The sequence below is a fragment of the Hypanus sabinus genome, chromosome 16 (assembly GCF_030144855.1).
Source record: "Hypanus sabinus isolate sHypSab1 chromosome 16, sHypSab1.hap1, whole genome shotgun sequence".
Lineage (NCBI taxonomy): Eukaryota > Metazoa > Chordata > Chondrichthyes > Myliobatiformes > Dasyatidae > Hypanus > Hypanus sabinus.
This window is the reverse complement of record NC_082721.1, coordinates 80,454,251-80,479,124: the sequence shown is the minus strand read 5'-3', so window position 1 is coordinate 80,479,124 and position 24,874 is coordinate 80,454,251. Positions and strand designations below refer to the sequence as shown.

The window sequence follows — 24,874 nt, the reverse complement described above, 5'->3', positions numbered from 1 at the left end:
ACCAGGTTTGTAATCATTCACTCGTCCGCTCTGTTTCCCTCTGTCACCAAACTGAAACCTCACTCCCGCAATGGCGAGGACCCACTGCCGATGGAGGAAGGGAGTGGGAAAGGAGATGGAGGGGTGAGGGTGGAGGGAGAGATTGGTGAGGGAGAGGGGTAAGGAGGACAGAGGAGTGGAGAGAGGGAGGGAGGGGTGAGGGAAGAAGGAGGGAAGGGAGGGAGGGGGAGTAGATGGGGAGGGGAGAAGATGGAGAGAGGGGGAGATGGAGGGAGGGAGAGAAGGGGAGAGGGAGGGAGAGAAGGGGAGAGGGAGGGAGAGAAGGGGAGATGGAGGGAGGGGGTAGATGAGGAGGGGGAAGCAGAAGATGGAGGGAGAGGAAAAGAAGAGGAGCGAGGGAGGGTTTCTCCTTCTGTTGAACATGGCTGTGTCTCCGCTCGGTACTCACGTGGTGGGCTGTGCCATGGTCGGGGATGGGGATGTTGTGGGAAGCTCCTCGCCCCGCTCGCCTTTCATTGTCCCCGTCCCCGGTTCCGTCGGCAGGGCGCTTCGCTGCCAGCGGGCTCGGGGTATTTTGCGCCGGGCAGCGGGGCGGGGGCAGCCGCCCTGACGGCTTGCCGGGTCTGGGACGTGCTCAGACTGCCGATGCGGCGCTCCCGTCGCTCGGGGCTGGCTGTGTGACCGGCTCCGGGGGCTCGCTGGAAGAGGGAGCATGTGCATCTACTGAAGGTGAGCCGGCGCTGGGGCGGGTCCGTTTATCCCGGGGCTCCGGTGCTCGAACAAAGAGCTGAGGTGGGCCATTGATACCCTCCGCGATGCGCCGAGCTGTTGCCCCAAGCCAGGGTGAACCACCCGGGCGAGATGCAACCGCTATTAACCGGCGGGAACCCCGGGATGTGGAGGGAGGGAGTGCGGCTCCCGGAGATCTCTGGCCCGGGTATTCCAGCCTGTTGTTGGCCTGCCGGCAGTCCGGTTCGGCCGCTGAGGGAGCGCCGCGATGTCGAAGGGGCAGTAGTGAGGGAGCGCCGCGATGTCGAAGGGGCAGTAGTGAGGGAGCGCCGCGATGCCGAAGGGGCAGTAAGATGGAGTATCAGGGTAGCAGTGAGGGAGAGCCGCTGAGGAGCGGTATTGAAGAAGTCTTTGAAGGGTAGTGTTCTTTAGAGCTGGGGGATTGGTGTGGAACTCCAATAACCCCTCTCCTGATAAATGCCTGCTGTTAATACCTTGGAGAGTGTCACAATGAGAGTTAATACCCTGGAGAGTGTCACACTGAGGGTTAATACCTTGGACAGTGTCACACTGAGGGTTAATACCTTGGACAGTGTCACACTGAGGGTTAATGCCTTGGAGAGTGTCACAATGAGAGTTAATACCTTGGACAGTGTCACACTGAGGGTTAATAACTTGGACAGCGTCACACTGAGGGTTAGTACCCTGGACAGTGTCACACTGAGGGTTAATACCTTGGAGAGTGTCACACTGAGGGTTAATAACTTGGACAGTGTCACACTGAGGGTTAATACCTTGGAGAGTGTCACACTGAGGGTTAATAACTTGGACAGTGTCACACTGAGGGTTAATACCCTGGAGAGTGTCACACTGAGGGTTAATAACTTGGACAGTGTCACACTGAGGGTTAGTACCTTGGACAATGTCACACTGAGGGTTAATACCTTGGAGAGTGTCACACTGAGGGTTAATAACTTGGACAGTGTCACACTGAGGGTTAATACCTTGGAGAGTGTCACACTGAGGAACGGATCTGAGAAGAGTATTATACTGAGGATTAATTCTGAGAGAGCACCGTACTGGAGGAGTGTTGTATTGAGGGGCAGTACTGGGAGAATACCACACCAAGGGTCAGAGGTGTGGACAGTCATCCAAGAGCACAGACTGAAGAAGAAGCTCACAGTAGGAAAGCTTCATGGACCCCTGTGAGGCTCCAATAAAGCTCTATCTCCCCCCCGGCATCAATACCCCATTCGGGCATCCAGCTGAAGTAGATCTGGCACTGATCGCACCCCAGTCTCACGAGAGCAGAGAGCATGAGGATCACCATCCATATCACTGCTCAAAACTGTGCATGAGCATTTGGAGGAAAGGGAGAGGCCAAGGAGAGTGAGCGGTCAGGAAGATGGAGACTGGGGATGTGAAAATATTCTTGAGCCAGGAAAGTTGAACCTGTGGAAGTCGGGGTGGTCAGAAAGGCAATAAAGAGTGTAGGAGTGATTTTCAAGGCTATAATGGAGGGGAGGAGGGGTAAAGCAAGGAGGCAGTGGAGGGAAATGGTTCTGAGGGGATATTTGTTACCCTCGTACATCTAACCAGTTCATCCCAAACAAGCTTAAAATTCCAGACCTTGATTCTTCGAACAAGTTTTGCATTTTTCTTCTTCGACTCTTGGAGTGTCCGCTGGAGCACTCATTTAGACTGAGATCAAATCTTATAGATTCGGCCACCTCTCAATCTTCCCTTCTCTGCCGAGGACAAGCCCGATTATATAATTCTTCCTTTATAATCTGGTATTTCTGGCTGTTCTTTTCCGGACATTGGATGTTAATTTCTGAACATGGCTGCCAATTTCCTTCAGGTCTGGAGAAGCCTGCGATGACAAAGATGCCTCGTGAGGAGAAAGACGTCCGTAGGAGTGATTCCATCATCCCATGCTTCCTAACAATCGAGGTGTGTTTGATAAAAGAATGCCATACTTCCCTCATGGTTGTGAAAGCCCATCAGACTCAAATCCTCTTTCAGTTCCCTGACCACACCCCCAAACCCACCCACTCCCCCTTTCACTTCCTCAACATACAAAGTAGAAGCAAGTGTTGGCATTTCACCCTCTGCAGCCTGGTCCTGCTCCACCATTCAGTAAGAGTCATGGGAAATCTACACATGGTTCACTTAATCCTCTTGTAAGACCATAAGATATAGGAGCAGAATTAGGCCATTTGGCCCGTGGAGTCTGGTCCACCATTTCATCATGGCTGATCCATTTTCTCTCTCAGCCCCAATCTCTTGCCTTCTCCCTGTATCCCTTCATGCCCTGACCAATCAAGAATCCATCAACCTTTGCCTTAAATATTTACACAAAGACTTGGCCTCCACAGCCACCTGTGGTAACAAATTCCACAGATTCACCACTCATCTGGTTGAAGAAATTCTTTCTCATCTCCGTTCTAAAAAGACATCCCTCTAATTTTGAGGGTGTGTCCTCTGGTCTTAGACTCTCCCAGCATTGGAAACATCCTCTCCATATCCACTGAATCGAGGACTTTCAACATTCGATAGATTTCAGTGAGATTCCCCGTCATTCTTCCAGTGAGTACAGTCCCAGAGCCATCAAACATTCCTCATATGACAAGCCTTTCAATCCCGGAATCATTTTCGTGAACCTCCTTTGAACCTTCTCCGATGTCAGCACATCCTTTCTTAGATCAGGAGCCCAAAACTCCTCACCAGGGCTTTATTAAGCCTTAGCTTTATCCTTTGCTCTTCCTTTGATTCCCTTAGAACCCAAAGATCTGTGGATTATGCCTTGAATCCACACAAGAGTGAGGTTAGAAACTCCAGGGATTCACACTACGTTAGGAACAGAATTTCACTCGAGTGTTCAAACACCCTGAGACAATGTTCCCTAAATGTAGATTTTAGTCAGGAAAGAATCAGTATCTTCTTTTATAATCCCTCCCAAAATTTAAACATTTTAATGAAATCACCTCTCATTCTTCCAAGCTTTGACATTACAAGCGGTGGAGCCATATAAAGTGCACTGTTTTGGTCCTGTTATGTAAAAGATATACTGGCAAGGGTGGCATAAAACGGAATGTTGGGGTTGTCCTATTCCCAGTAGCTAAAGAAATGAGATTTGTATTTGAAGAGGTTCACTGTACATCTTATTGAAATAAATAAATCACTGAGGGAATTTGATAGGGTAGATATAGAGACGTTTCTAATGCTGGGAGAATGTCGAACAAGAGGTACAGAGTTACAAAGTTAGGTCACAGTCATTCAGATCTCTGGTCCAGGATTATCTTCGCACAAAGGATGCTGAATCGCTGGAATTCTCTATCCCAAAGGATTGTGGAGGTCAAGTTGGTTACATTTAAAGAAGACGGCACAATAGCCTAGTGGGTAGCACAACGCTTCGCACTGCTGACAACCTGGGTTCATTTCCCACCGCTACCTATCAGGAGTTTGTACGCTCTCCCCGTGACCATGTAAGTTTCCTCCGGGTGCTCCAGTTTCCTCCTACAGTCCAAAGACGTACCAGTTGGCAGGTTAATTGGTCATTGTAAATTGTCCCATGATTAAGCTAAGGTTTAATCGGGGGTTTGCTGGGCGGTGTGGCTCGAAGGACAGGAAGGGTCTGTTCCGTGCTGTATCTCCTAAATAAAGTTGGGGGAGGGGACTTTTTGTTTGAAATATGGGGGAGCCAGTGCTACGGGAATTGGCAGAAAAAGAGATGAGTCCTAAGGACAAATCAGCCATGATCATATCAAATGAAGGTGCAGGTTTGAGGGACCAAGTGGTGTACTCATTGCCTTAACTTCTAATGCAACACACACAAAATGCCAGCAGAGCTCAGCAGGTGGGGCATATTCTATGGAGAGACGACATATTGGGTCCAAAACTTCAGCTGTTTTTTTTAACTCCTCCATAGATGCTGCCTGGCCTGCTGAGTTCCTCCAGCATTTTCTGTGTGTTGCTTTGGATCTCCGGCATCTGCAGAATCTCTTGTGTTCCTATTTCCAAATGTCTATTTTATAACACTTCTCATTCTGGGAATCAGTACCGTTGTCTCTCTCTCCCAACAACCCTCCCCCCACCCCCCAGCTCCTGAACCACCACGTCATGCTTTCCCTCTCTCCCTCCACCTTCACGGCTGAGCTGCGGTCGAGGTGCAGTTGGTAAGGCTGTAGAGGTGGAAACATGAAACTGTAACAGTAAACGCTGGGACTTGGGCTGATCTGCAGGTCAAAACTGTTACAGGTGTCATGTATAGCTTTGCTCCGTCTCAGTTGGTGGCCTCTTTTCCAGACTGAAATCTCAGTGTACAGATAGTGCAGGTTATTCGAGGAGTCATGAAACTTCTGAAATTACGTGGCCACAAGACTGTTCAGAGCCGCTGAAGAGTGTTTGACCTCATACGCTGCCCTGGTCAGCAATCACCATCATCCTCCTTTCGGCAGGATATGAGCCCAGCCGATGAATATCCAGCTGATCCCATTGTCCTGCTTTACCTTGATCTAGCCATATTTGGCAAATGCTGCGTTGATGTCGCAGGCAGCCCCTTCTCTCTTCACATACACCCTGATTCAGCCCTGTGGTCCAGGTTTGGACCAAGGCTGCGATGAGTTCCAGGGTAGAGAGCCCCTGACAGAATTTCAAACCGAGTGGCGGCCATCGAGTTGGCTGGCACTCACACTGGGCATAATCATCTTGGAGATCAGGATGTTCTTAAAGTCTCCTCATCCCCATGAAGGCTCACCAGGTTTCACAGTAGGGTGACAGCCCTGATCTCATCCCTTAGTCGGGGCTTCATTGTATGCTGCTTTCAGAACTTAACACCTGTGCAATTCTGTTTTATAGCTTTTTTTCTTAATTTATCCCTGATTAATTTATTCAAGAGTTTCAATAGATTTACTTGAACGCTGCCGGGGATGAAAGAGCCATACGGAGAAACTGGGGAGATGCCGAGGGAGGGCTCCCAGATCATAAAGAGTGGATCAAGAGAGACTTCCCATTTGATAGGGAGGGTCAATAAATGGGGACATGAACTCAAGATAATTGACTGAAGAACCAGTACGAGCAGGAGCAAAAACCTCTTCCACGGAGAAATGGTCCTAATTATTTACTAATATTTAACCTACGTTGACATAGACATTACACTTACTGTCGAGTTCCAGTTGTTCTAGAACTGAATAAATAGGCCAAAGTGCACGGATGGGTATGAAGTTACAAATGGGTTAACTATGTAGGACTGCAAATCTTGACTGGAATCTCTTTACCATGGTGGACCAGATGGGTTTCAGACAAGCCACGTTTCATGTTTATAATGTCTTTTCTTTTCCAAAATGTCATATTTATTTTTAAGTTTCTCATGGTCCATGGTGGGATTTCAACACAGTCTCTTTGGATTACTGACCTAGAACTCTGTACTCTTAGTTAAATCAGTACTGGATTGTAAATATTTGAATCTCCAAACTCCCTTGGAGATTACAATTTACACTGTAGTCTTTCAAAAAATGTATTCTTTGTCACAGTGCCCACTTATAGATTCCCTCTGCCCCCTTTGAAGATCTCTATTTATTTCATTGTCTGTGTATAATTAATCTTTATACTGTTTTGTTTGTTTTTATATCACTCTGTTTTACTCTGTTTATTTCTCTCCTCTCACTGAAATTATCTCCATATCTCTCTCCCTCCCATGCCCACCCACTTACTGAGCCTTCTTCTGCTGTAGTATTTTTTGCCTGTTTCTCGCCACTCCCTTTAATTTGTGCTTTCTTCCTTAATTTCTCTTGTCCTTCAATCCACTTAGCTTCACATTTCTCCAATGCTGCGTTTCAAACTTTCAGTTTCATTCCATTATCCTCTGCATAATTCTCTCTCCACTCTGCCCCCTTCTCCCATTTTCCTCTCTCCCTCACTCTCATTCTCATCCCATTTTCACTCCCTCTCACTCTTTCTTTCCCTTTCCCACTGTTCCTCTGCCCCCTTGCCCACTCCTTTATCTCTCACTCTTATCCCCTCATCCTCTCTATGTCTTACTCTTTCTCCCTCAATCTCTCCCTCTCAGTCGTTCTCTCCCATAATCTTTCTCAGCCGCCCTCTCACTAACGTTGCATTGTGTTCCAGCTACTGATTATGGTTGGGATGGCCTTACTGACATACTACTTTGAGTACACGGACACATTCACCGTGCACCGGCAGGGTTTCTTCTGCTATGACAGTGCTTACATGAAGCCATACCCAGGGCCAGAGGAGATGAGCTTTCTTCCGCCAGTCCTGCTCCAGTCGTTAGCATCAGCCATTCCCATGGCAACAGTAAGAACCATTTGATGTTCATATACAGTGCTACACTCTGGGGGAAGTAACTTGTTTTTATCAGTATCAGGTTTAATATCACCAGCATTTGTTGTGAAATTTGTTAACTTTGTGGCAGCAGTACAATGCAATACATGACAAATATAGAGAAAAAATAAATGAATTATAGCAAATATAGATAAAATAGTTAAATTAAAAATAGTTCAAACACAGAATTTTTTTTAATGAGGCAGTGTTCATGGGTTCAGTGTCCATTTAAAAATCGGGTGGCAGAGGGGAAGAAGCTGTTCCTGAATCGCTGAGTGTGTGCCTTCAGGCTTCTGTACCTCCTTCCTGATGGTAACAGTGAGAACAAGGCATGACCTGGGTGGTGGGGGTCCTTAATGATGGACACCGCCTTTCTGAGGTACTGCTCCTTGAAGACGTCTTGGATACTATGGAGATTAGTACTCAAGATGGAGCTGACTAATTTTACAACTTTCTGTAGCTTCTTTCGATCCCGTGCTGTATCCCCCGCCCCCCAAGAAAGCTCAAAATTCTAAAATTCAGTCACTGGCACCAGCATCACGGAGGTGGGGGGGGGGTGGTCACATGACCACTGGCACTGATGGAGCGGGGGCCAGTCTTGGGAGCAGAGTCGTGGTGTTGTGTGGCGGCCCAGTCCTGTCACTGATGACTTGATCTTGCCAATGGAAGTCTAAAATATTCTCCATTGAACAAAGTTTTTACTGCTGGTGTTCGTGGCCCTGAGTGTGAAGCTCTATTGAGTTTACCTGGCGCTGTTCAGACTAATGGGAATGTCATATTGCCAATCAGTCCCAGAACACCTTTCCTCCCTCTCTCCCCCACCCCCACCCCACTCGCCCCATCACCTCAGTGTTTCAGCCCCCCCACCATAATCCACAACCAGTTGTGTACGGAAAGGTTTTATACTCGTCTTGAAGTGCTTTTTCTCAACGAAGCAGCAAATTTCTCTGCCTTTGTCTTGCAGATAGTTCTGGGGGAGTTGGCCGCGTTCGCCTTTCAGTCGGAGTTTGTCCGCCGCGAGCGAACCATCGTGACAGCGGACTGCTGCACTCTGAACCCTCTGGTCCGCAGGGTCATCAGGTTCTTGGGTCTGTTTGGCTTCCGTTCCTCTCCGTTGGTTCACTGTAGTCCACTCATTACAAGTCGTGGGTATAGCAAGGGAAGGGAAATCCGCTGAGGCGCCTCCGCGGATCATTCACTCTTGGTTTGGGGAGGGAGACGCGATCTGCTTCCACGGGTGGGGGGGGAGTGGGTGGGTGAAGACGGAGACACCCATCTCGCAGTGGGTAGAGGTACCATCAGAGTAAGCTGGGTGGAGTAGAAGTACGCTTGGTGTGGGGTCAGACCGCAATATGTGTGAGATAGCGAGGGCAAAGGGAGTGTAGGGGTGTATGAGCCTCAGCCCTCCATCTCAGTGGTGCCTCAGGACCCCAGGAGAGCAGATCAAATCGAAGCTGTGGAAAGGAATGGGCGACCCTGTACAAGCCTCTGCCTCATACCCCAACCTTTCGGCATGACACTTGCATTTTGGATGCTGATTTCTAACGCTCTCACCTTCTCTGAAGGAAGGAGGTTTGAGGGGCTGTAGTATACATAGGCTGTAGGGTTAGCCAGTTATGGGTAGAAAGGGCTTGAGGGGCCGAATGGTCTCCTGCATTACTTCTACAATAGGATTAAGGTGGAACACCTTCTTCCCGTTCTTACACAAAGGCAGCCTTCTGCTCTGCAATTGGCCAGTCTAGCAAACACATCCAAACCTGTACGTCACAGCTTCTTATAGCCCCTGGAATTTCCCCAACCACTGAGTGGCATGACATATGCTCTTGTTGAGGGTAGGGGCAAGCACAGTGAGTGGATCAGAACACAGTGTTACTGAGGCTGGGAGGCAGCCCTGAGCAAGGCGAAGGGATGAGGAGAGCAGCCCGGACATCCCAAGGGCAGTGCCCAGAGCAAAGCACAAGCCCTTCCTCTGGATCCCAGCTACCCAAACCCAGTGTTAACTGTATGCCTGGTACAGATTCCTCGGTCATGGGTTTGTAGACCAGTGTTGGTGGTGGGGTACTGATTTTGAATTAAATTTGTTCATTCATTAAATGCATTTCAAATGACATGGGCAATCAGGATGTCTCCACAACCATGATTGTTCTTGGCAATTTCTTCTACAGAAGTGCTTTGCCAGCGCGGCCTTCTGGGCAGTCTCTTTACAAGATGGGTAGCAACACCCACCCAGCCATCATCAGTACTCTTTAGAGATTGTCTGCCTTGCGTCAATAGTCAGATAACCAGGACTTGTGATATGCACCATCCACCGTGCCTTCACATGACCCTGATCGGGGGGGGTTGGGGGTGGTGTGGGTCTAAGAAGGTGCCCTTGTCCAAGGGTGACCTGCAGGGTAGTGGAGGAAAGGAGCACCTTGCGTTTCCTTTGGTGGAGACGTGTCTGCACCCTGACACCCAGAATAAAATCACTGGTCTAACTGGAAACATCCATTCAGATCCACAAAAAATCTTTTGTCAGGAAGAACTTTGGGGAAGTTTTATGTTTCCAACCCAGGGGACTCAATAAAATGGAACCCACAAATGTTACCCTGGAACTTTTCAGTCTGGGATGAGATCCTGAATCTGGATCTGGGATTTGGGAAGTGTGGTACTGTTTTACTATTGTCACGTGTACCAAGTTACCGTGAGAAGCTTTTCTGCGCACCACCCAGATAAGTCGTGCCACTCACGAGTACACTGAGGGGGATGAGCAACAATTGGAACTGCAGGTCAAGGGCGGGCAATGAATGGATGACGCGAGTTCTTCACCAGTCCTCCTAACTCTCGCTTCTCTTCCAGGGGTTTACGCATTTGGCCTGTTTGCCACCGATATATTTGTGAACGCGGGGCAGGTAGTAATGGGAAGTCCCACGCCGCACTTCCTCACCGTCTGTCGACCCAACTACACGGCTCTGGGCTGCAGCCAGCCTTCCCAGTTCATCGTCTCCCCGGATGCCTGCACCGGAAGCCCGAGCCTGGTGTCCAGTGCCAGGCGAGCGTTCCCTTGCAAGGATGCAGCGCTCAGCATGTACGCTGCCATCTATACCGTGGTGAGTCAGGCACGTGGCCCAAACGACCATGCACGCTGCAAAAATTATGATGCGCTTTTCAAAGTAGCAGTGGCCACCGCTGAATAAGCAGGTAATCCAGTAGTGTTGACCTTGCGTACGGGAATATAGGAATACCATCTCTGACAGCAAGTTTTTTTGGATCCATGAGCATGCCCACGTTAGGGCTGTCAGAGACAGCCGCAGACTCTGATGTGTTCAGCCCTGAGAGGATTATTCTGGCTTCAGTCAGAGGCCACTTACCAGGCGCTGATTGCGGGCAGCAGGCCACGGGTGCATCAGGGAGCAGAACTTCCTGTCGGGAGAGAGAGCGGAGGACAGAAGGCTGACGGACAGGATTCAGGTGAGCAGTGAAGGAGCGGGAGGTTATTCAGAGGGCTGGTGGTCTGCAAGAGACTGAGGGCGTGGCCAGGAAATGAGAAGAGAGCAGCTGAAGCGTTTGAGAGAGACTGAATCACGAGCTGCCGACCAGCAGATGCCAGGTGAGTGAGCACAGGACTGAGAGATTATGTCGGGGGAATGAAACAGAGCGAGGATTTCCACGCAGACGTCTGAACGGAAGTCATATGGAAGTACGGCATGATGTCATTTTCCTTCAAGAGGACCACAACCTTGTCGTAGGGTTTGGGGGCTTGTGTGATCCAGAGAGATACGTTGGCTAAAGTCAGAGCCTTGTGCTTTAGCTCTTGGTGGGACCGCCCATACCAGACAGGTCAAAGGGTAGAGGCCAGAGGTTCAGGGGTTCGGCTCAGGGCTAACAACCCTGATTGGTCAAAAATCAAACCGTTATGGAATCAGCAAGGAGGAATCCTTCTTTATCTGCGTGCAGTGGAGAGGCCAGACAGATGGAGGACGTTCGTGGCTTTGTATGTGTGTAAGTGTAGGCAGTCGTGTGTGTGTGTGTGTGAGAATGAGAGAGCCGCAGTGTATTCACTGAAGGGGTAAGCAGATGACAAGGCCAGCATTTATCACTCATCCCTGACTGTCCTTCAGAAGACGTCCTTGTGGATGGCCAGTGTGGACCACTCCAGATATCGATGGGTCAGGGCCTGTACTCGCTGGAGGTTAGAATTGGGGGGTGGGGTGGGGGGAATCTCATTGAAACCTATTGAATAATGAAAGGCCTAGATACAGTGGACATACAGAGGATGTTTCCTAGAGTGGGGGAGTCTAGGACCACAGGACAAAGGACGTCCCTTTAGAACAGAGATGAGGAGGAATTTCTTTAGCCAGAGGTAGTGAATCTGTAGAATTCATTGCCACAGATGGCTGTGTAGACCAAGTCATTGGGTATATTTAAAACAGAGATTAATAAGTTATCGATTAGTAAAGGTTCCAGGGACAAGGCAGGAGAGTGGTGTTGAGAGGGGGGAAAAAAACAACTATGATTGAATGGTGATGCAGACCCGATGGACTAAATGGCCTAATCGTGCTTCAAAGTCTCGTGGTGTTTATTTGGGACAAGAGATGGGGCAGGTATAAAATGTGTCATCGTCGGTCCAGTATGGACCTAGCTCATCCAGCTACAGGCTGGGTGTAAGTGGGCAGTGACAGGAGGGTGGGGGAGGTAGTCATTTTATCCAGATTTCTGGTGGAAGATGATGGAGTGAAACCGTTCTGGTCACCCAGTTGTAGGAAGGACATTGAGGTACTGAAGAGGGTGCATAGGAGCTTCACCAGGGAGCTGAATGTTCGAAGGCATGTGCCATCACGAGAAGCTGGATAAATGTGGGTGGTTTCGTCCGGAGCGCCGGAGGCTGAGGGGAAATCTATATTGGTTTATAAGAGGCATAGACACGGGTTGAAGTGTCTAGTACCAGAGGGCATGCATTGAAGATGAGAGGGTTCAAGGGGAATGTGAGGAGTCAGATTTTTACTGAGAGTGGTGGATGCCTGGTATGGAGGTACAAGCAAATACATTAGAGGCTTTTAAGAGATGTTTAGATAAGCTCATGAATATGAGGAAAGTGGAGGGATATGGACATTGTGTTGGTCAGAGGGATGAGTGTTTTTGTGTTTTTGATTTGCTCTTTAGCTGGTCGGGCACAACCTTGTGGGTAGAATGGCCTGTTCTTGTGCTGTACTATTCTACGTTCTGTGCAAAACTGAGAGGGCAAACAGCCATCCAAGCAGAAACAGAGGGGCAAAAGCAAAGGGACTCGAGGAGCAGACTTCTGAAATACTCGCCACAGTGGTGACTGTGACGGGGAGTCAGAGCTGTACGTGTGCACAGTTCAACCGGTGGTGCTAGGAGATGAAGTGCACGTGGGTTGTCACAAAGTGCTGGGGGAACTCAGCTGGTCAGGCAGCATCTACGGAGGTGAATAAAGTGTCAGTGTTTTAGGCCGGAAAAGTCAACTGTTTATTGCCCTCCAATGATGCTCCCTAGACTGCTGAGTTCCTCCAGTATTGTGTGTGTGTGTGGGTGTGTTGCTGTGGATTTCCAGCATCTGCAGAATCTCTTGTGTGGGTGTGTGAGGATGATCAAAGCAGCCGATGTGTAATTTGGACCACAATAAAATCAGGCTTTGTTCAATTTGATGAGCCTGATAAAATTGTTTGTTTTGAATACATTTCCTATAAGCACAGTAACCATCCTGAATTGACCCTGAACTAAGAGGCAGATAAGAATTTAACCATGTTAGTGTGTCTGGAGTCACATACAGAGCTCAGACCTGGCATGGACAGCAGATTTCCTCCCCAGGACACATGATTTAAAAAATTAGTACTGCTTATAAGTAAAATTACGTTAATTGCAAACGTCATCACGCTACCACGTGATGTGTATGTACCTCACTTAAACTAAAGACGAAGTTATTTCTGCATTTCAGACTCCCCGTCTCTTCATTTGAATTAGTTTAATGCTTTGAAGTTACAAAACATAACAGGTTCAATAAAGCTAATCGTTTCATGGTTACCGTTACTACTTAAATTAAAAATTGATTTAATTACTTCTGTTGAAGAACCCCAGTTGTAAAGGTGGGATTTAATCTTGTCTCTGGATCAGTGATCTAGAATTACAGCTGCACATCCAAGCACACACAGATGATGTGGTCACTATCGGCTGGCAGAGACACTACATCACAACTCCAGTAATCTGGATCCAGTCCTGACCTTGTGTGCTGTCTATGTGGAGTTTGCATGATCTCCCTCTGCCTGTGTGGGTTTCCCCAGGTGCTCTGGTTTCCTCCACATCCCAAATACAGTCATAGAAAAGTACAGCAAAGGGAAAAAACAGGCCCTTTGCCCAATCTAATCCATGCTGAACTTTTAAACTCCCATCAACATGCACTGGGACCATAGTTCCCCATGCCCCTACCATCCAAGTACCTATCGAACTTAAACATGCACCAATTGTGCTGGCAGCTCGTTCCACACTCTCATAACACTCTGAGTGAAGGAGTTTTCCCTCATGTTCCCTTTGAGCTTTTCACCTTTCACCCTTAACCTATGACCTCTAGTTGCAATCATATCCAACCTCAGTGGAAACAGCCTGCTTGTATTTTCCCTGTCTATACCCCTCATAATTTTCTATACCTCTGTCAAATCTCCCCTCAATCTTCTACGCTGCAAGGAATAAAGTGGTAACCTATTCAATCTTTCCTTCTAACTCAGGTCCTCCAGACCCAGCCACGTCCTTGTAAATTTTCCCTGTACTCCTTCAACCTTATTTCCATCTTTCCCAAGGTTGAAAGAGTGCAAAGAAATGCTAACAGTCGCGAGGTTAATTGCCCACTGTCAGTACCCCTGGCGTGTAGAGAAGAGGTATGTGGAACATACAGCAAAGGTACAGGCCCTTTAGCTATAGTGTTGTGCTGACCTTCTAACCTACTCTAAAATCAATCTAGCTCTTCCCTCCTACATAGCCCTCTACTTTTCTATCATCTATGAGCCAATCTGAGAGCTTCCTGAGCACTCCTAACGTTCCTGCCTCTTCCAATAGCTCAGGTGGCACATTCCACACACCCGCCACACTCTTTGCAAAGGACTTAAAAAGGAAACTTGGACGTTGAGGGAATGAGAGGAGAGCATTTCCAGGGAAGGTTATTGGGGAGCGCCGTTGTTCTGTGAGTTAGCATTAAACCGATGGGCCAAAGTGTCCTCCTCCCGTGTTGTGAGGTAGTTCTCTTATCAGTCTACACCCGCTACTCTTTGCAACTGTGTCAGTCAGCAAGGTGGAGGAAGCTCAACCACCCAACCATGGCAATGGAGATCAGTTGGTGCAAGATACAGTATGTTGGGAATGATGTTGAGAACTTGAAGGCCTGTCACGTCTGGTTAGTCCCACAGAGACCGCTGTGTGAGTGTAGCTTCTTCCTGTTCACAGATGTACGTCACCATCATGTTCCAAGCGAAGGGGACGCGGCTGACCAAGCCCGCGGTGTGCCTCACTCTCCTGTGCCTCACCTTCCTCACCGGGGTGGTGCGGGTGTCTGAGTATCGGAACCACTGGTCGGACGTGCTGGTGGGATTCATGACTGGAGCCGCCGTTGCGGTGTTTCTGGTGAGTGCCTGGAATCTCCAAGCGCCTGAGTGCCGGGGCAGAGAATGAGAGCCAGCCGCTGGTCTGGGAATGGGGGGGGGGGGGGCGGTCAGTCACACACTGCAGGTTTGAGCCAAGGAAGGATCTCAGATCTATCCATTTATCATAAGGCAAATCACTCAAGTTTCAGCCTAAATTCAATCCAACTGTTACCTCCAAGCTCAATCTCTCATTCCGTTCCGGCTTGGGTGTTGCCATGCCAGTTGTGGCCACTTCCCATTCACCAAGGGGAGCACTGCGCATTCAGCCTCAATATACAGAGTTGTTACTCAGTTGGGCAGCCTAGCGGTTACTGCAAAGCCATGACAGCTCGGGGCGTCGGAGTTCAGAGTTCAATTCCAGCATCATCCGTAAGGATTCCGTACGTCCTCCCCGGGAATGCATAGGATTCCTTCCACAGTCCAAGGACATACCAGGAAGGCTAACTGGTCATTGGTTAGGGTTAACCAGGGTTGCTGGGGTGAGGTGGCCAAAAGGGCATACTCTGTGCTGTCTCACTAAAATAAAAGAAATAAAGATTGTGACTTTCAGCAAACAATCTGCTGGAAAAATCCAGCAGGTTGAGCAGCACCTGTGTGTGTGTGGGGCTAGGGAGAGAGAGAATTGTCAACGTTTGGGCTCAAAGCCCTTTGAGCAGGGCGCAGAGTTTCAACCTGAATGTCAGCAATTCCTTGCCTTCCTCGGGTGGCTCAACCTGCTGAGTTCCTCCAGCGTGTTGTTACTTGTTAGTTGCTCCAGATTCCAGCATCTTGTGACTCCAGAATATCCCCGATAGGCAGCTCTGATAGTTCGCAGGAATCAGAGGATGAGCTCTAAGACTGTTGAATAATTTCCGACAGGTCTGCTGTGTCGTGCACAGATTTAAAGGGTCAGACCCTGTTTGTAAGAAGGTGGGGAACGTCTCGAAACCAGTCCGTGTGATGCTCGCCCTCCCCTGTGTGGAAAGTCCACTAGAAAAGTTAAGTGTTGTTCAGGTAAGAGGTCGACACCACAGTGGCACTTGGCAAGTTGCTGGCCAAGGATGGTCCACCTTAACTCGGCTCTGATGTGGAAGAAGGACATGTGGACAATCCCCTTCACTGATCCTAGACCTCTTCAAGATCGGGACTGTAAATTGGAACTAAATAGGATTTATCTCCAATTGTGCCACCCATTCCCAACTGTTAGTTAAGTTGTAAGATCAGGGACAACAATTTAGACATCAAGATCGAGCCCATTATCTAATGCAAGGCTTGGCCTAACCTCTTGACCCTCAACCCCTGTCTAATCCTTTCTACAGGTTGTCCTGCAGTTTATGTCCATTCTTGTCAGGCAGTGTCAAAGTCTCTGAGGTGAGAATCACTGCTGTTCCCTGGAGTAACTCAGACTTTTAATAAACAATTACCACAACCTGTGAATAATTAGGTACCTAGTCCTGGATGATGTTGCTGGGCCTGAGCAACACTGGGTGTTTTTTTGTGTCTTAGAGAGGAGCTGGCCTTCTGACCCCTCGAGCCTGCTGCACTTGTTCGTCAAGATCATGGCCGATCTTCCTCGGCACCATTTCCCTCCACTGTTCCCACACTCCTCAAAGTTGCTCTCTGCTCTGAATTAACACAATGATTAAGCCTCTCCAGCTCTGGAAGCTGAGAATTCTAAAGGTCCATTAACCCCCAAATGAAGAAATCTTTCACCTCAGTCTTAGTGATCTGCGCCTTATTCACAAATTGTCCCTCTTGTGCTAGATTTCCCAAATTGCAGAAGACACCCTCTTGGCGCCTGACCTGTCAAGCCTTCAAGGATTTATGTTTCGCTAAGATTGCTCATTCTTCTAAGCTCTAAACACTGACAGGAAATCTAACCTCATAGAATAAGCCCAGCATCCCTGGAACTCATCCAGTAAATCTGTCTGCGTTCTTCCAATGGCAAGTACATTTCTTCACGGCTGGAAGAAACAGCACCTGTACACAGCACAACGAGTGTAGATAGAATTGCAATAAGACTGTTTTATCAAACCCTCCCATAATTAAGGTCATCACGTTTACCCTTCTGATTGCTGACTGCACCACCTATTGGCGACTCGTTATCAAGAATGTCATGGTCCCTTTGCAGATCTATACCAGCCGTTCTCCTACATATTCGGAAGGACTCTGCTCTTCTACCTGCACCAGAGTAGATGACCTCCTGTCTTTCCACTTGTTGTGAGGTCTGTACAGTTGTGAGTACAGTTTCAGAGTGAACTCTTTCCCTTCCAGAATTGTTCAGCTGAATTCTCAGAAGGAACATGAGAGGTCCTGCTTCTTCCCCTCGACGCCGGATGTGTTGATTGCCACTCGGTCGGTGATGAGTGAAGTCTGAGTTCCAGCCAGAGTCCCAGTGCGTGTACAGCTTTGCATGACCAGCAGTCTCACTCATGTAGAGTCTAGTGATTGTCGGATTTGTAGGAACATTTCCCTGTGGTATCTCTTTTCGTTTCTGTTCTTCTCAATCCTTTGAGTGGAGCACCAATCCTCTGTTGGCAAACACCATCCTTGGGGACAGGTACGAGAGCCCCTGTAAGTTTTGCTGCTGTTACAGCTGCCCCCACTTCTGCTCAGAGCCGTGGTTTGTTATCAAGGCTGTTTGTGACTGGTCTGGGGTAGGTGGGGGGGAAGTGCCGCTCTGGTCCTGGTTTACTAAGTGGATTAGGGGTGACTTTTCCATACTTCCCCAGGCCAGGGCCTTCCAACACATGGGCTCTGATCTTCATTATTGCTGGAATTCCACAATGTCATTTCACTCATCGTCTGACTATAGGAATAAGCAAAGATACCCTCTCAAGGTCAAGGGGGAGCTGGGGTAGACATCATCTGGACAGTGGATGGGGAACATGAGAGACCGTCTGGACATTGGTGGCTACTGGTTGGACATTCAGTGAGAACTGGCTGGCCCTCTGGTACAGTCACATAAGTTGGACATCGAGGGGGAAGATTCTGTAGGCATCGGGTGGGGATATTGGTTGGGGATCAGATTGACGTCAAAGACAAGATTATCTGTTGACATCAGGTAGGGATGGTACACCTAGAAGAACTTAATGAAGACTATCTGGACTTTGGGTGTAAACTGTCTGGAGCTTTGATAGGAATAATCTGAATATTATTTTGGGGTCAGTAGAACATTAGATGGGGATCAATAGAAATTAAATAAACATTGGGGGGAAACTTTGTGCATGGACTGTCTGAATACTATCTAGAAATTTGGAAAGGGGTGGCTTCTAACTGTACATCAGATGTGGATTGTCTGTTCACCTTCTTAACATTTGGTGGACACCTGCAAGGAAAAGAGTGGGGATAGCTTGAACATCCAGTGGAAATTGCCAGGTGTCAGTATCACAGCTTTCCAGCAGAATAACACAGGCTTCCCTTTCCTGGCACGGGTGGTCCAAGTAAGGATAAGGATGTGCTGCTGATAGGAGGTGAGAATCCTGGACATTCTGCGCACCAGCCCTGGAGGAAGATCTCAGGTAATAAACCTGCAGGGATTTTGCCTTTGGGGATGCAGGGATGTAGTGTAATGTAAATATACAGCTTCACCAGAAGGAACCGCTCCAGAATTATTTGTCATGCTGTCTTTGTAATAGAGAAGTATTTGCCAGGAGGAAAGGAACCTTTGAGCTATAAAAAGGCAGAGCTCTCAGAGCTGGATGACATGAGAGGCTCTTTAGATGCTGGAAACCTGCTGGAACTCAGCAGGCCAAGCAGCATCTATAGAGGGAAATGAACAGTCAATGTTTTGGCCCGACGCCCTTCATCAAGGAAGAGGACAGAAGCCACAGTAAAAGGGGAAGTGGGGGGAAAAGTGCACAATCTGGCAGGTGATAGGTTGGAGGGTGGGGGAGGGAGAGAATAATGTGAGAAGCTAGGGTGTGACATACTATAGAGACAAAGGACTGGAGAAGAAAAAAATCTGATTAGAGAGGACGGGAGACCACGGAATAACGCAAAGGAGGTGAGGAACCAGAGGGAGGAAAGTGAAGGTGAGGAAGGGGAAAGAGCAGCAGTAAGGGGGCCGCAGGAATAATAGGAAACAACAAAATGGGGCATTGTGAAGTGGTTATCACTTCCAATTTCCACACTAACAGGCCTGTCCACAGTCCCCTTTACTGCCATGTTGATGCCATGGAACAACACCTCATATCCCATCCTGGTTGTCTCCCAACTTGTTGGCATCAACATCAAATTCTCTAATTTCTATGAACTGCGCAGCCCCGCCCAGCCCACTGAGTTCCTCCAGCACTTTGTCTGTGTTGTCACAGGTGGGTGAGTAGCCCCGGCATGGTTTATGGATGATGGTGCTGTGTTCTCACCACTCCACTGAGCTGTTAGTGCCATTGTCAGTAGCAGCATCAAGCAAACGTGAGGATGAAGGGCACAGAGCTCCTAGAAACATGAAGACAAGGATCATTATGAGGTGCTCCTCATCAATTAACTAATCCTTTTGGGAGTTCAGTGACTAACCGCCTGTCCTGCGCGGAATGTGAATTTTCATTAAATGTTGAAATACTCTGATGATTGAAAAGAAGCACAATGTGGTGTATGTTTGGATTAAACTAATGATATCAATAGAATAAAATGCGTCTTGGAATTCATTGAGTTTACCCAAACCACAGGTGCGCAAAGTAAGCATTCCCTGGTGGTGACCATTGGGATTGGTGGAAGGAAGTTTATGGGTGGGTTTGGCTAAGACTTCAAACGATTCCAAAAGACATGGCTGCACGGATATTCGATTCATAAGTCATGATATTGCCAACTTCCTTAGGTTCAGGAACATTCCCAACTTCCTTAGATGCAGGGACGTCCCCAACAGGATGAAAAGTAGCAGCAGAAACCATCAGTAAGTATGTGGTAGAAGTCATCTTGAATGATAATGTGCCACTAGCCAAACTAGTCCAGCATTAGACATCTATCTGACAATGTGGAAAGTTGCCCCAGTAAGTCCAGGTCCAATCCAGTCTGACTAATTACCAGCCAAGTCAGTCATCAGTAAGTTGCTGTTGAGAATGCTGTCAAAAAGTATTTACTGACCGATAAATACCAAATCCTATTGTGCACTTCACCAAGAGTATGAGCCTCTAAACGTCATCAGAGCCTTGGTCCAAATCAGGACCAAAGAGCTGAATTCTCTAATACATAGGAGCAAAATTCGGCTAGTTGTCCCATCAAGTCTGCTCTGCCGTTGGCTGATTTATTTCCCCTCTCAACTCCATTCCCCTGTTTTCCCCCCATAACCTTTGATGCCCTTACTAACCAAGAACCTGTCAACTTCTACTTTAAATATACCAAATGACTTGACCTCCCCAGCTGCTTGTGGCAATGACTTCCACAAGTTCATCACCCTTTGGCTAAGCAAATTTCTCATCTCTGTCGTAAAGGGACATCCTTCTTTTCTGAGGCTGCACCCTCTGGTTCTAGCCTCTCCCACTGTAGGAAACATCCTCTCCACATCCACTCTTTCTAGGCCTTTCAATGTTTTGTAGGTTTTAATGAGATCCTCCTCATTCTTAAATACTCCAGTTAGTACAGGACTAGAGCCGTCAAATGTTCCTCATACATTAACCCTGGGATAATTCTTATAAACTTCCTTTGGACACTTTCCAATGCCAGCACATCCTTCCTTAGATATGGGGCCCAAAACTGAGGTCCAGAAACATCAAGTTGACAGTGTACAGCATTAGGGAGCCCTGGTAAACTGAAGTCAATGGGCACCAAGGGGAAAGTCTCCAGTGACTTGCAAAACTTTTCACATGAAGGAAGATAGTTGTGACTGATGGAGATCAATCATCTGAGGCCAAGGATATCACTGCAAGAGTTCTTGGGACAGCTTGTGAGACTCACTTCATTAACGGCTTTCCATTGCAGGATCACTGATAATTGCACAATCTTCAGTTCCATTTGTGGTTCCTCTGAAATAGTCCATACCTGCATGTATCAAGAGCCAGGTAACTTTCAGACCAAGACTGATAACTGGCCCGTAACCTTCAGTTCTCAGGAGAGTCAGACAAGGACCATCCCCAACATAAGAAAGTTGGGTTACAAACTTCATGACGTTCAGTGGCATAAACTATGCTGTCTCCCACCAATGACATGAAACTCAACTGCACCAGCTACATAATGCCATTGCTATAAAGCTAGTCTGAGCTGGGCATCTTGTTGTGACACTCTAAAGCCATCCACCATCTACAAGCAGGTCAGGGACATGATGGGATACCTTTGACTCATCCAGGTTAGTGGAACAACAGTGAAGAACTGGATACAATTAAAGTGACACAGATAATGTGATTGACATCCCGAACATTCATTCTCCCTGCTGTCAGGGCAAAGGGGCTATAGCGTGTACCATTCATGAAATGCATTCCACTTACTTGCCCAGGCTATTCTGACAGCACCTCCCAAATCCACATCGTTTAACACCAAGACAGTAGGGTGGGGAGTTTGCACTACTGATCAGGGAGAAGCTTAGATGATGAGAGATGTTGTAAATTTAGTTTTAAAAAAAAAAGGAAACATGCGTAAGGTTTGAGAAGCTGCAATTGGACAGAGTACTTAATGAATGTATGGGAGTCACAGTAACACAACGGTTAGCCCAAACGCTATTGCAGCTCGGGGCACTCCGCAGCTGAATTCTGACGGCATTCTGTAAGGAGTCCCTGTGGAATGCGTGGGTTTCCGCTGGGTGCTCCTCTTCCCTCCCACAGTCCAAAGGTGTACCAGGTAGGTTAGTTGGTCGCTGTAAATTGTCCCGTGATTGGGTTAGGAGTAATCGGGGCTGCGGGGAGGCCTGGCTCAAAGGGTCAGAGGGGCTAACTCCCCGCTCTATAAAGACAGACATACAGAAGAAGCAGAGGAGAACGTAAACAGGAAATTGGTAGGGGGTGGGGGAAGACTATAAGGGCCATTTAATGTCCTGTTAGGATTAAACGTAATCCCATGCCATGTTAAAGGAAAGTGGGTAACGAGTGAGTGTGTAGGACCACTCCAGGACAAAAAGGAAGAGAAATCACACCTGAAGCCAGAGGAAGGGGCTGAGGTACAAAATGTACTTCACATCAGTATTGTCCATGGAGAAGGACATGGAGGATAGTGACATCAGGGAGGGGTTTACTCATAGTCCAGAGCATGTTGACATCAAGAAGGTGTTGGGTTTCTTGAAGAACATTAACACAGTGTCAGGGTCCGGTCCGGTCTGGTCCGGAACCTGCATTCCGGGTCTCGATCCGGTCCGAGTGCTCCGGACTCCGGGTCCTGCAGTTGTCCCTCCCGTCACCCGTGAACTAGTTAGGACCCTCCTGGCTCAGGGAGACACACCTGTGGCTCATTGAGCGGCAGGTGTTTATAAGGGGCCTTGGGACTGGAACTAGGTGGGTGGTCGTTTTGTTCTGTACCCTGTTCGGAATCCTGCTCTGCCCTGGTTGCTGGACTGGTCTGTGTATGCTCTATCCGGTTGGTCTTGTTCCCCTGCCTCTCTCCTGTGCGCTGGTCCCGCTGTTCCGCCTTATTCTCCTTGCTTGCGCTGCCACGCTGTCGGTTGCCTTTCCCAATTTACCGGTGTATCACGGTAGTCCTGCTGTTCACCCTGGACCCAGCGTCCTACCCGTTGCCTCCATCGGGCGGGTCCGGCCGGACTGCCGCTGCCCCCATGGGGGTTCTGCCCCTTCCACCTATTGCTCCCTAAGGGTTGTGCCCTGCACCTGCCCAGGTGTCCGCGACTGGCCCTGGCCTGGGAGGCGGCCCTGCCCGGGGTCCATGCGGCCCGCCATAAGGAATCTACCTGCCTACCTGCCTGCCTGAACTCCGGGAGCCCGCTCCGCTCTGCCTGCCTGACACTCTATCTACCTGAACCCCAGCTCTATCCTTAAATGCCATGGCATCCCCATCCTGCCCTCCCCCTAGTACTTCAGTGTCTGCCTCCTGCGTTTGGGTCCATCTGGCCGCGTTCCTGACACACAGATAGTCAGTAGACTAAATAAAACATTGATTTAGATGGTCACCATAGACTAAAGGGATCTATGTCAGGTGACTGAAGAAGGCAAGAGAAGAGGTCACTGGGCCCTTGACAGAGGTCTTTAGTTATAGGTGTGGTCCCAGAGGATCGTAGAATTGAAGGTTGCTCCTCTGTTCAAGAAAGCCAAAGGAGGAATGAGATCCTCACATTAGAGGTAGCGAAATTATGGGAAAAGATTCTTTCGAATAGAGTATACTTGCCAGAGAAGCACAGATGTACCAGGGACAGTTTTCATTGCCTTCTGTAGAGGAGGTCATGTCTTACAAACGGTTGTGTTTTTGAGGAGGTGACGATGGTGATCAATGAGGGTAGGGCAGTGGATGTTGTATACACAGACTTTAGGAAAGCCATTGACATGGTCCATCATGGGAGGCTGATCCAGAAGTCTATGGCACTTGGAGTCCAAGGTTGATTGGAGTCAAAACTGACAGCCACAAGAGGCAGAGGGGTGTTACTCCAATTAGATATCTGTTATCAGTGGTGTTCTGTCAGGATCAGTGATGGACCACTGTTGCTTGTGATGTATATACAAGTGATTTGGTTCCTTAAACCTTCCTGCCTGTGGCCATCAAACTTTACAACTCCTCCCTCGGAGTGTCAGACACCCCGAGGCGATAGGCTGGTCCTGGTATTATTTCCACTTGGCATAATTTACCTATTATTTAATTATTTATGGTTTTATATTGCTATATTGTCTACACTATTCTTGGTTGGTGTGACTAATGAAACCCAGTGTTCCTTGGGATCAATAAAGTATGTCTGTTTGTCTGTCTGTATAGCTGGGCATGATAAAGGGGACAAGTGCCTCAAATAGTCTCCGACAACTGAGTCCAACTGTTGGCCTTCACATGTGGCTCAGATTGATTGTAAACTGTCCCATGATCAGGTCAGGGTTAATTGTTTGTCGTGGGTTGCCAAGAGAACGTGGCTTGAAGGGTGAACTCCATACTGAATCACTAAATAAAATAAATGAAAATAGATAGGTGTTCAAATTCTTACATTGTGTCGGCCAAAGTTTCAAAACAAAATGTCTTCAAAAACAGCAACACACACACACACACACACACGCGCGAAATGCTGGAAGAACTCAGCAGGTGTTGCTGGGGTGGCAAAACTCAAAGGGCCTACTCTGAGTTGTAGCGTTAGAATTAAAAGTAAAAATAGATAAAAGTTCTGATTCTTACATTGTGTCGGCCAAAGCTCTGAGAAAATGTGCCTTTTTAAAAAAAAAAAATGGCAGATTTTAAAAATAGCAACACACACAAAACGCTTGGAATAAAAGTATCCTTGTCTGGTTGGCTGCCAGCGACTAGTTGTGTTAGGACCGCTCCTTTTGACGCTGTATATCAATGATTTAGATGATGGAATAGATGGCTTTGTTGCCATGTTTGTAGATGATACAAAAATTGGTGGAGGGGCAGGTAGTGTTGAGGAAACGGGTAGGCTGCAGAAGGACTTTGACAGGTTAGGAGAATGGGCAAGAAAAGTGGCAAATGAAATACAAAGTTGGAAAACGCACTTTGGTAGTAGAAATAGACGTGCACACTATTTTCCAGATGCGAAGACAATCCAAAATCTGACATGCAAAGGGACTTGGGAGTCATTGTGCAGAATGCCCTAAAAGTTAACTTGCAGGTTGAGTCAGTGGTGAGGAAGGCAAATGCAATGTTAGCATCCATTTCAAGAATACAAGAGCAGGGATGTGATGCTGAGGCTTTATAAGGCCCTGGTGAGGTCTCACCTTGAGAATTGTGAACAGTTTTGGGCTCCTCATCTAAGAAAAGATGTGCCGGCATTGGAGAGGGTCCGGAGGAGGTGCCCAAGGATGATTCCAGGAATGAAACGGTTATCATACGAGGAACATTTGATAGCTCTGGGTCTGTACTCTCTGGAATTCAGAAGGATGAGGGGGATCTCATTGAAACCTTTTGAAAGTTGAAAGGCCTAGACAAAGTAGATGTGGAAAGGATGTTTCCCACGGTGGGGGAGTCTAGGGCAAGAGGGCAGAGCCTCAGGACAGAGGGGCGTCCATTTAGAACAGAGATGCTGAGAAATTTCTTTAGCTAGAGCGTGGTGAATTTGTGGAATTTATTACCACGGTTGGCTATGGAGGCCAGGTCGTTGGGTGTAT

At 48.0% G+C, this 24,874-nt stretch overlaps 1 protein-coding gene across 2 annotated transcripts; it reads left to right on the top strand.

The window, feature by feature from the left end:
• Positions 1-543: 543 nt before the first annotated feature.
• Positions 544-18,233, top strand: LOC132406478 (phospholipid phosphatase-related protein type 5-like). Of its 2 annotated transcripts, none has more exons than XM_059992203.1 (8): positions 544-729; positions 2,591-2,682; positions 6,859-7,047; positions 8,039-8,162; positions 9,913-10,163; positions 14,509-14,685; positions 15,564-15,682; positions 16,959-18,233. In XM_059992203.1, exons 2-8 carry the CDS (start codon positions 2,608-2,610, stop codon positions 17,059-17,061), a joined length of 1,038 nt encoding a protein of 345 aa, XP_059848186.1. In that variant the 5' UTR covers positions 544-729; positions 2,591-2,607; the 3' UTR covers positions 17,062-18,233. The 2 variants fall into 2 exon arrangements, with proteins under 2 accessions (XP_059848186.1, XP_059848188.1); XM_059992205.1 differs by having other exon boundaries at positions 15,564-15,698.
• The last annotated feature ends 6,641 nt before the right edge of the window (positions 18,234-24,874 follow it).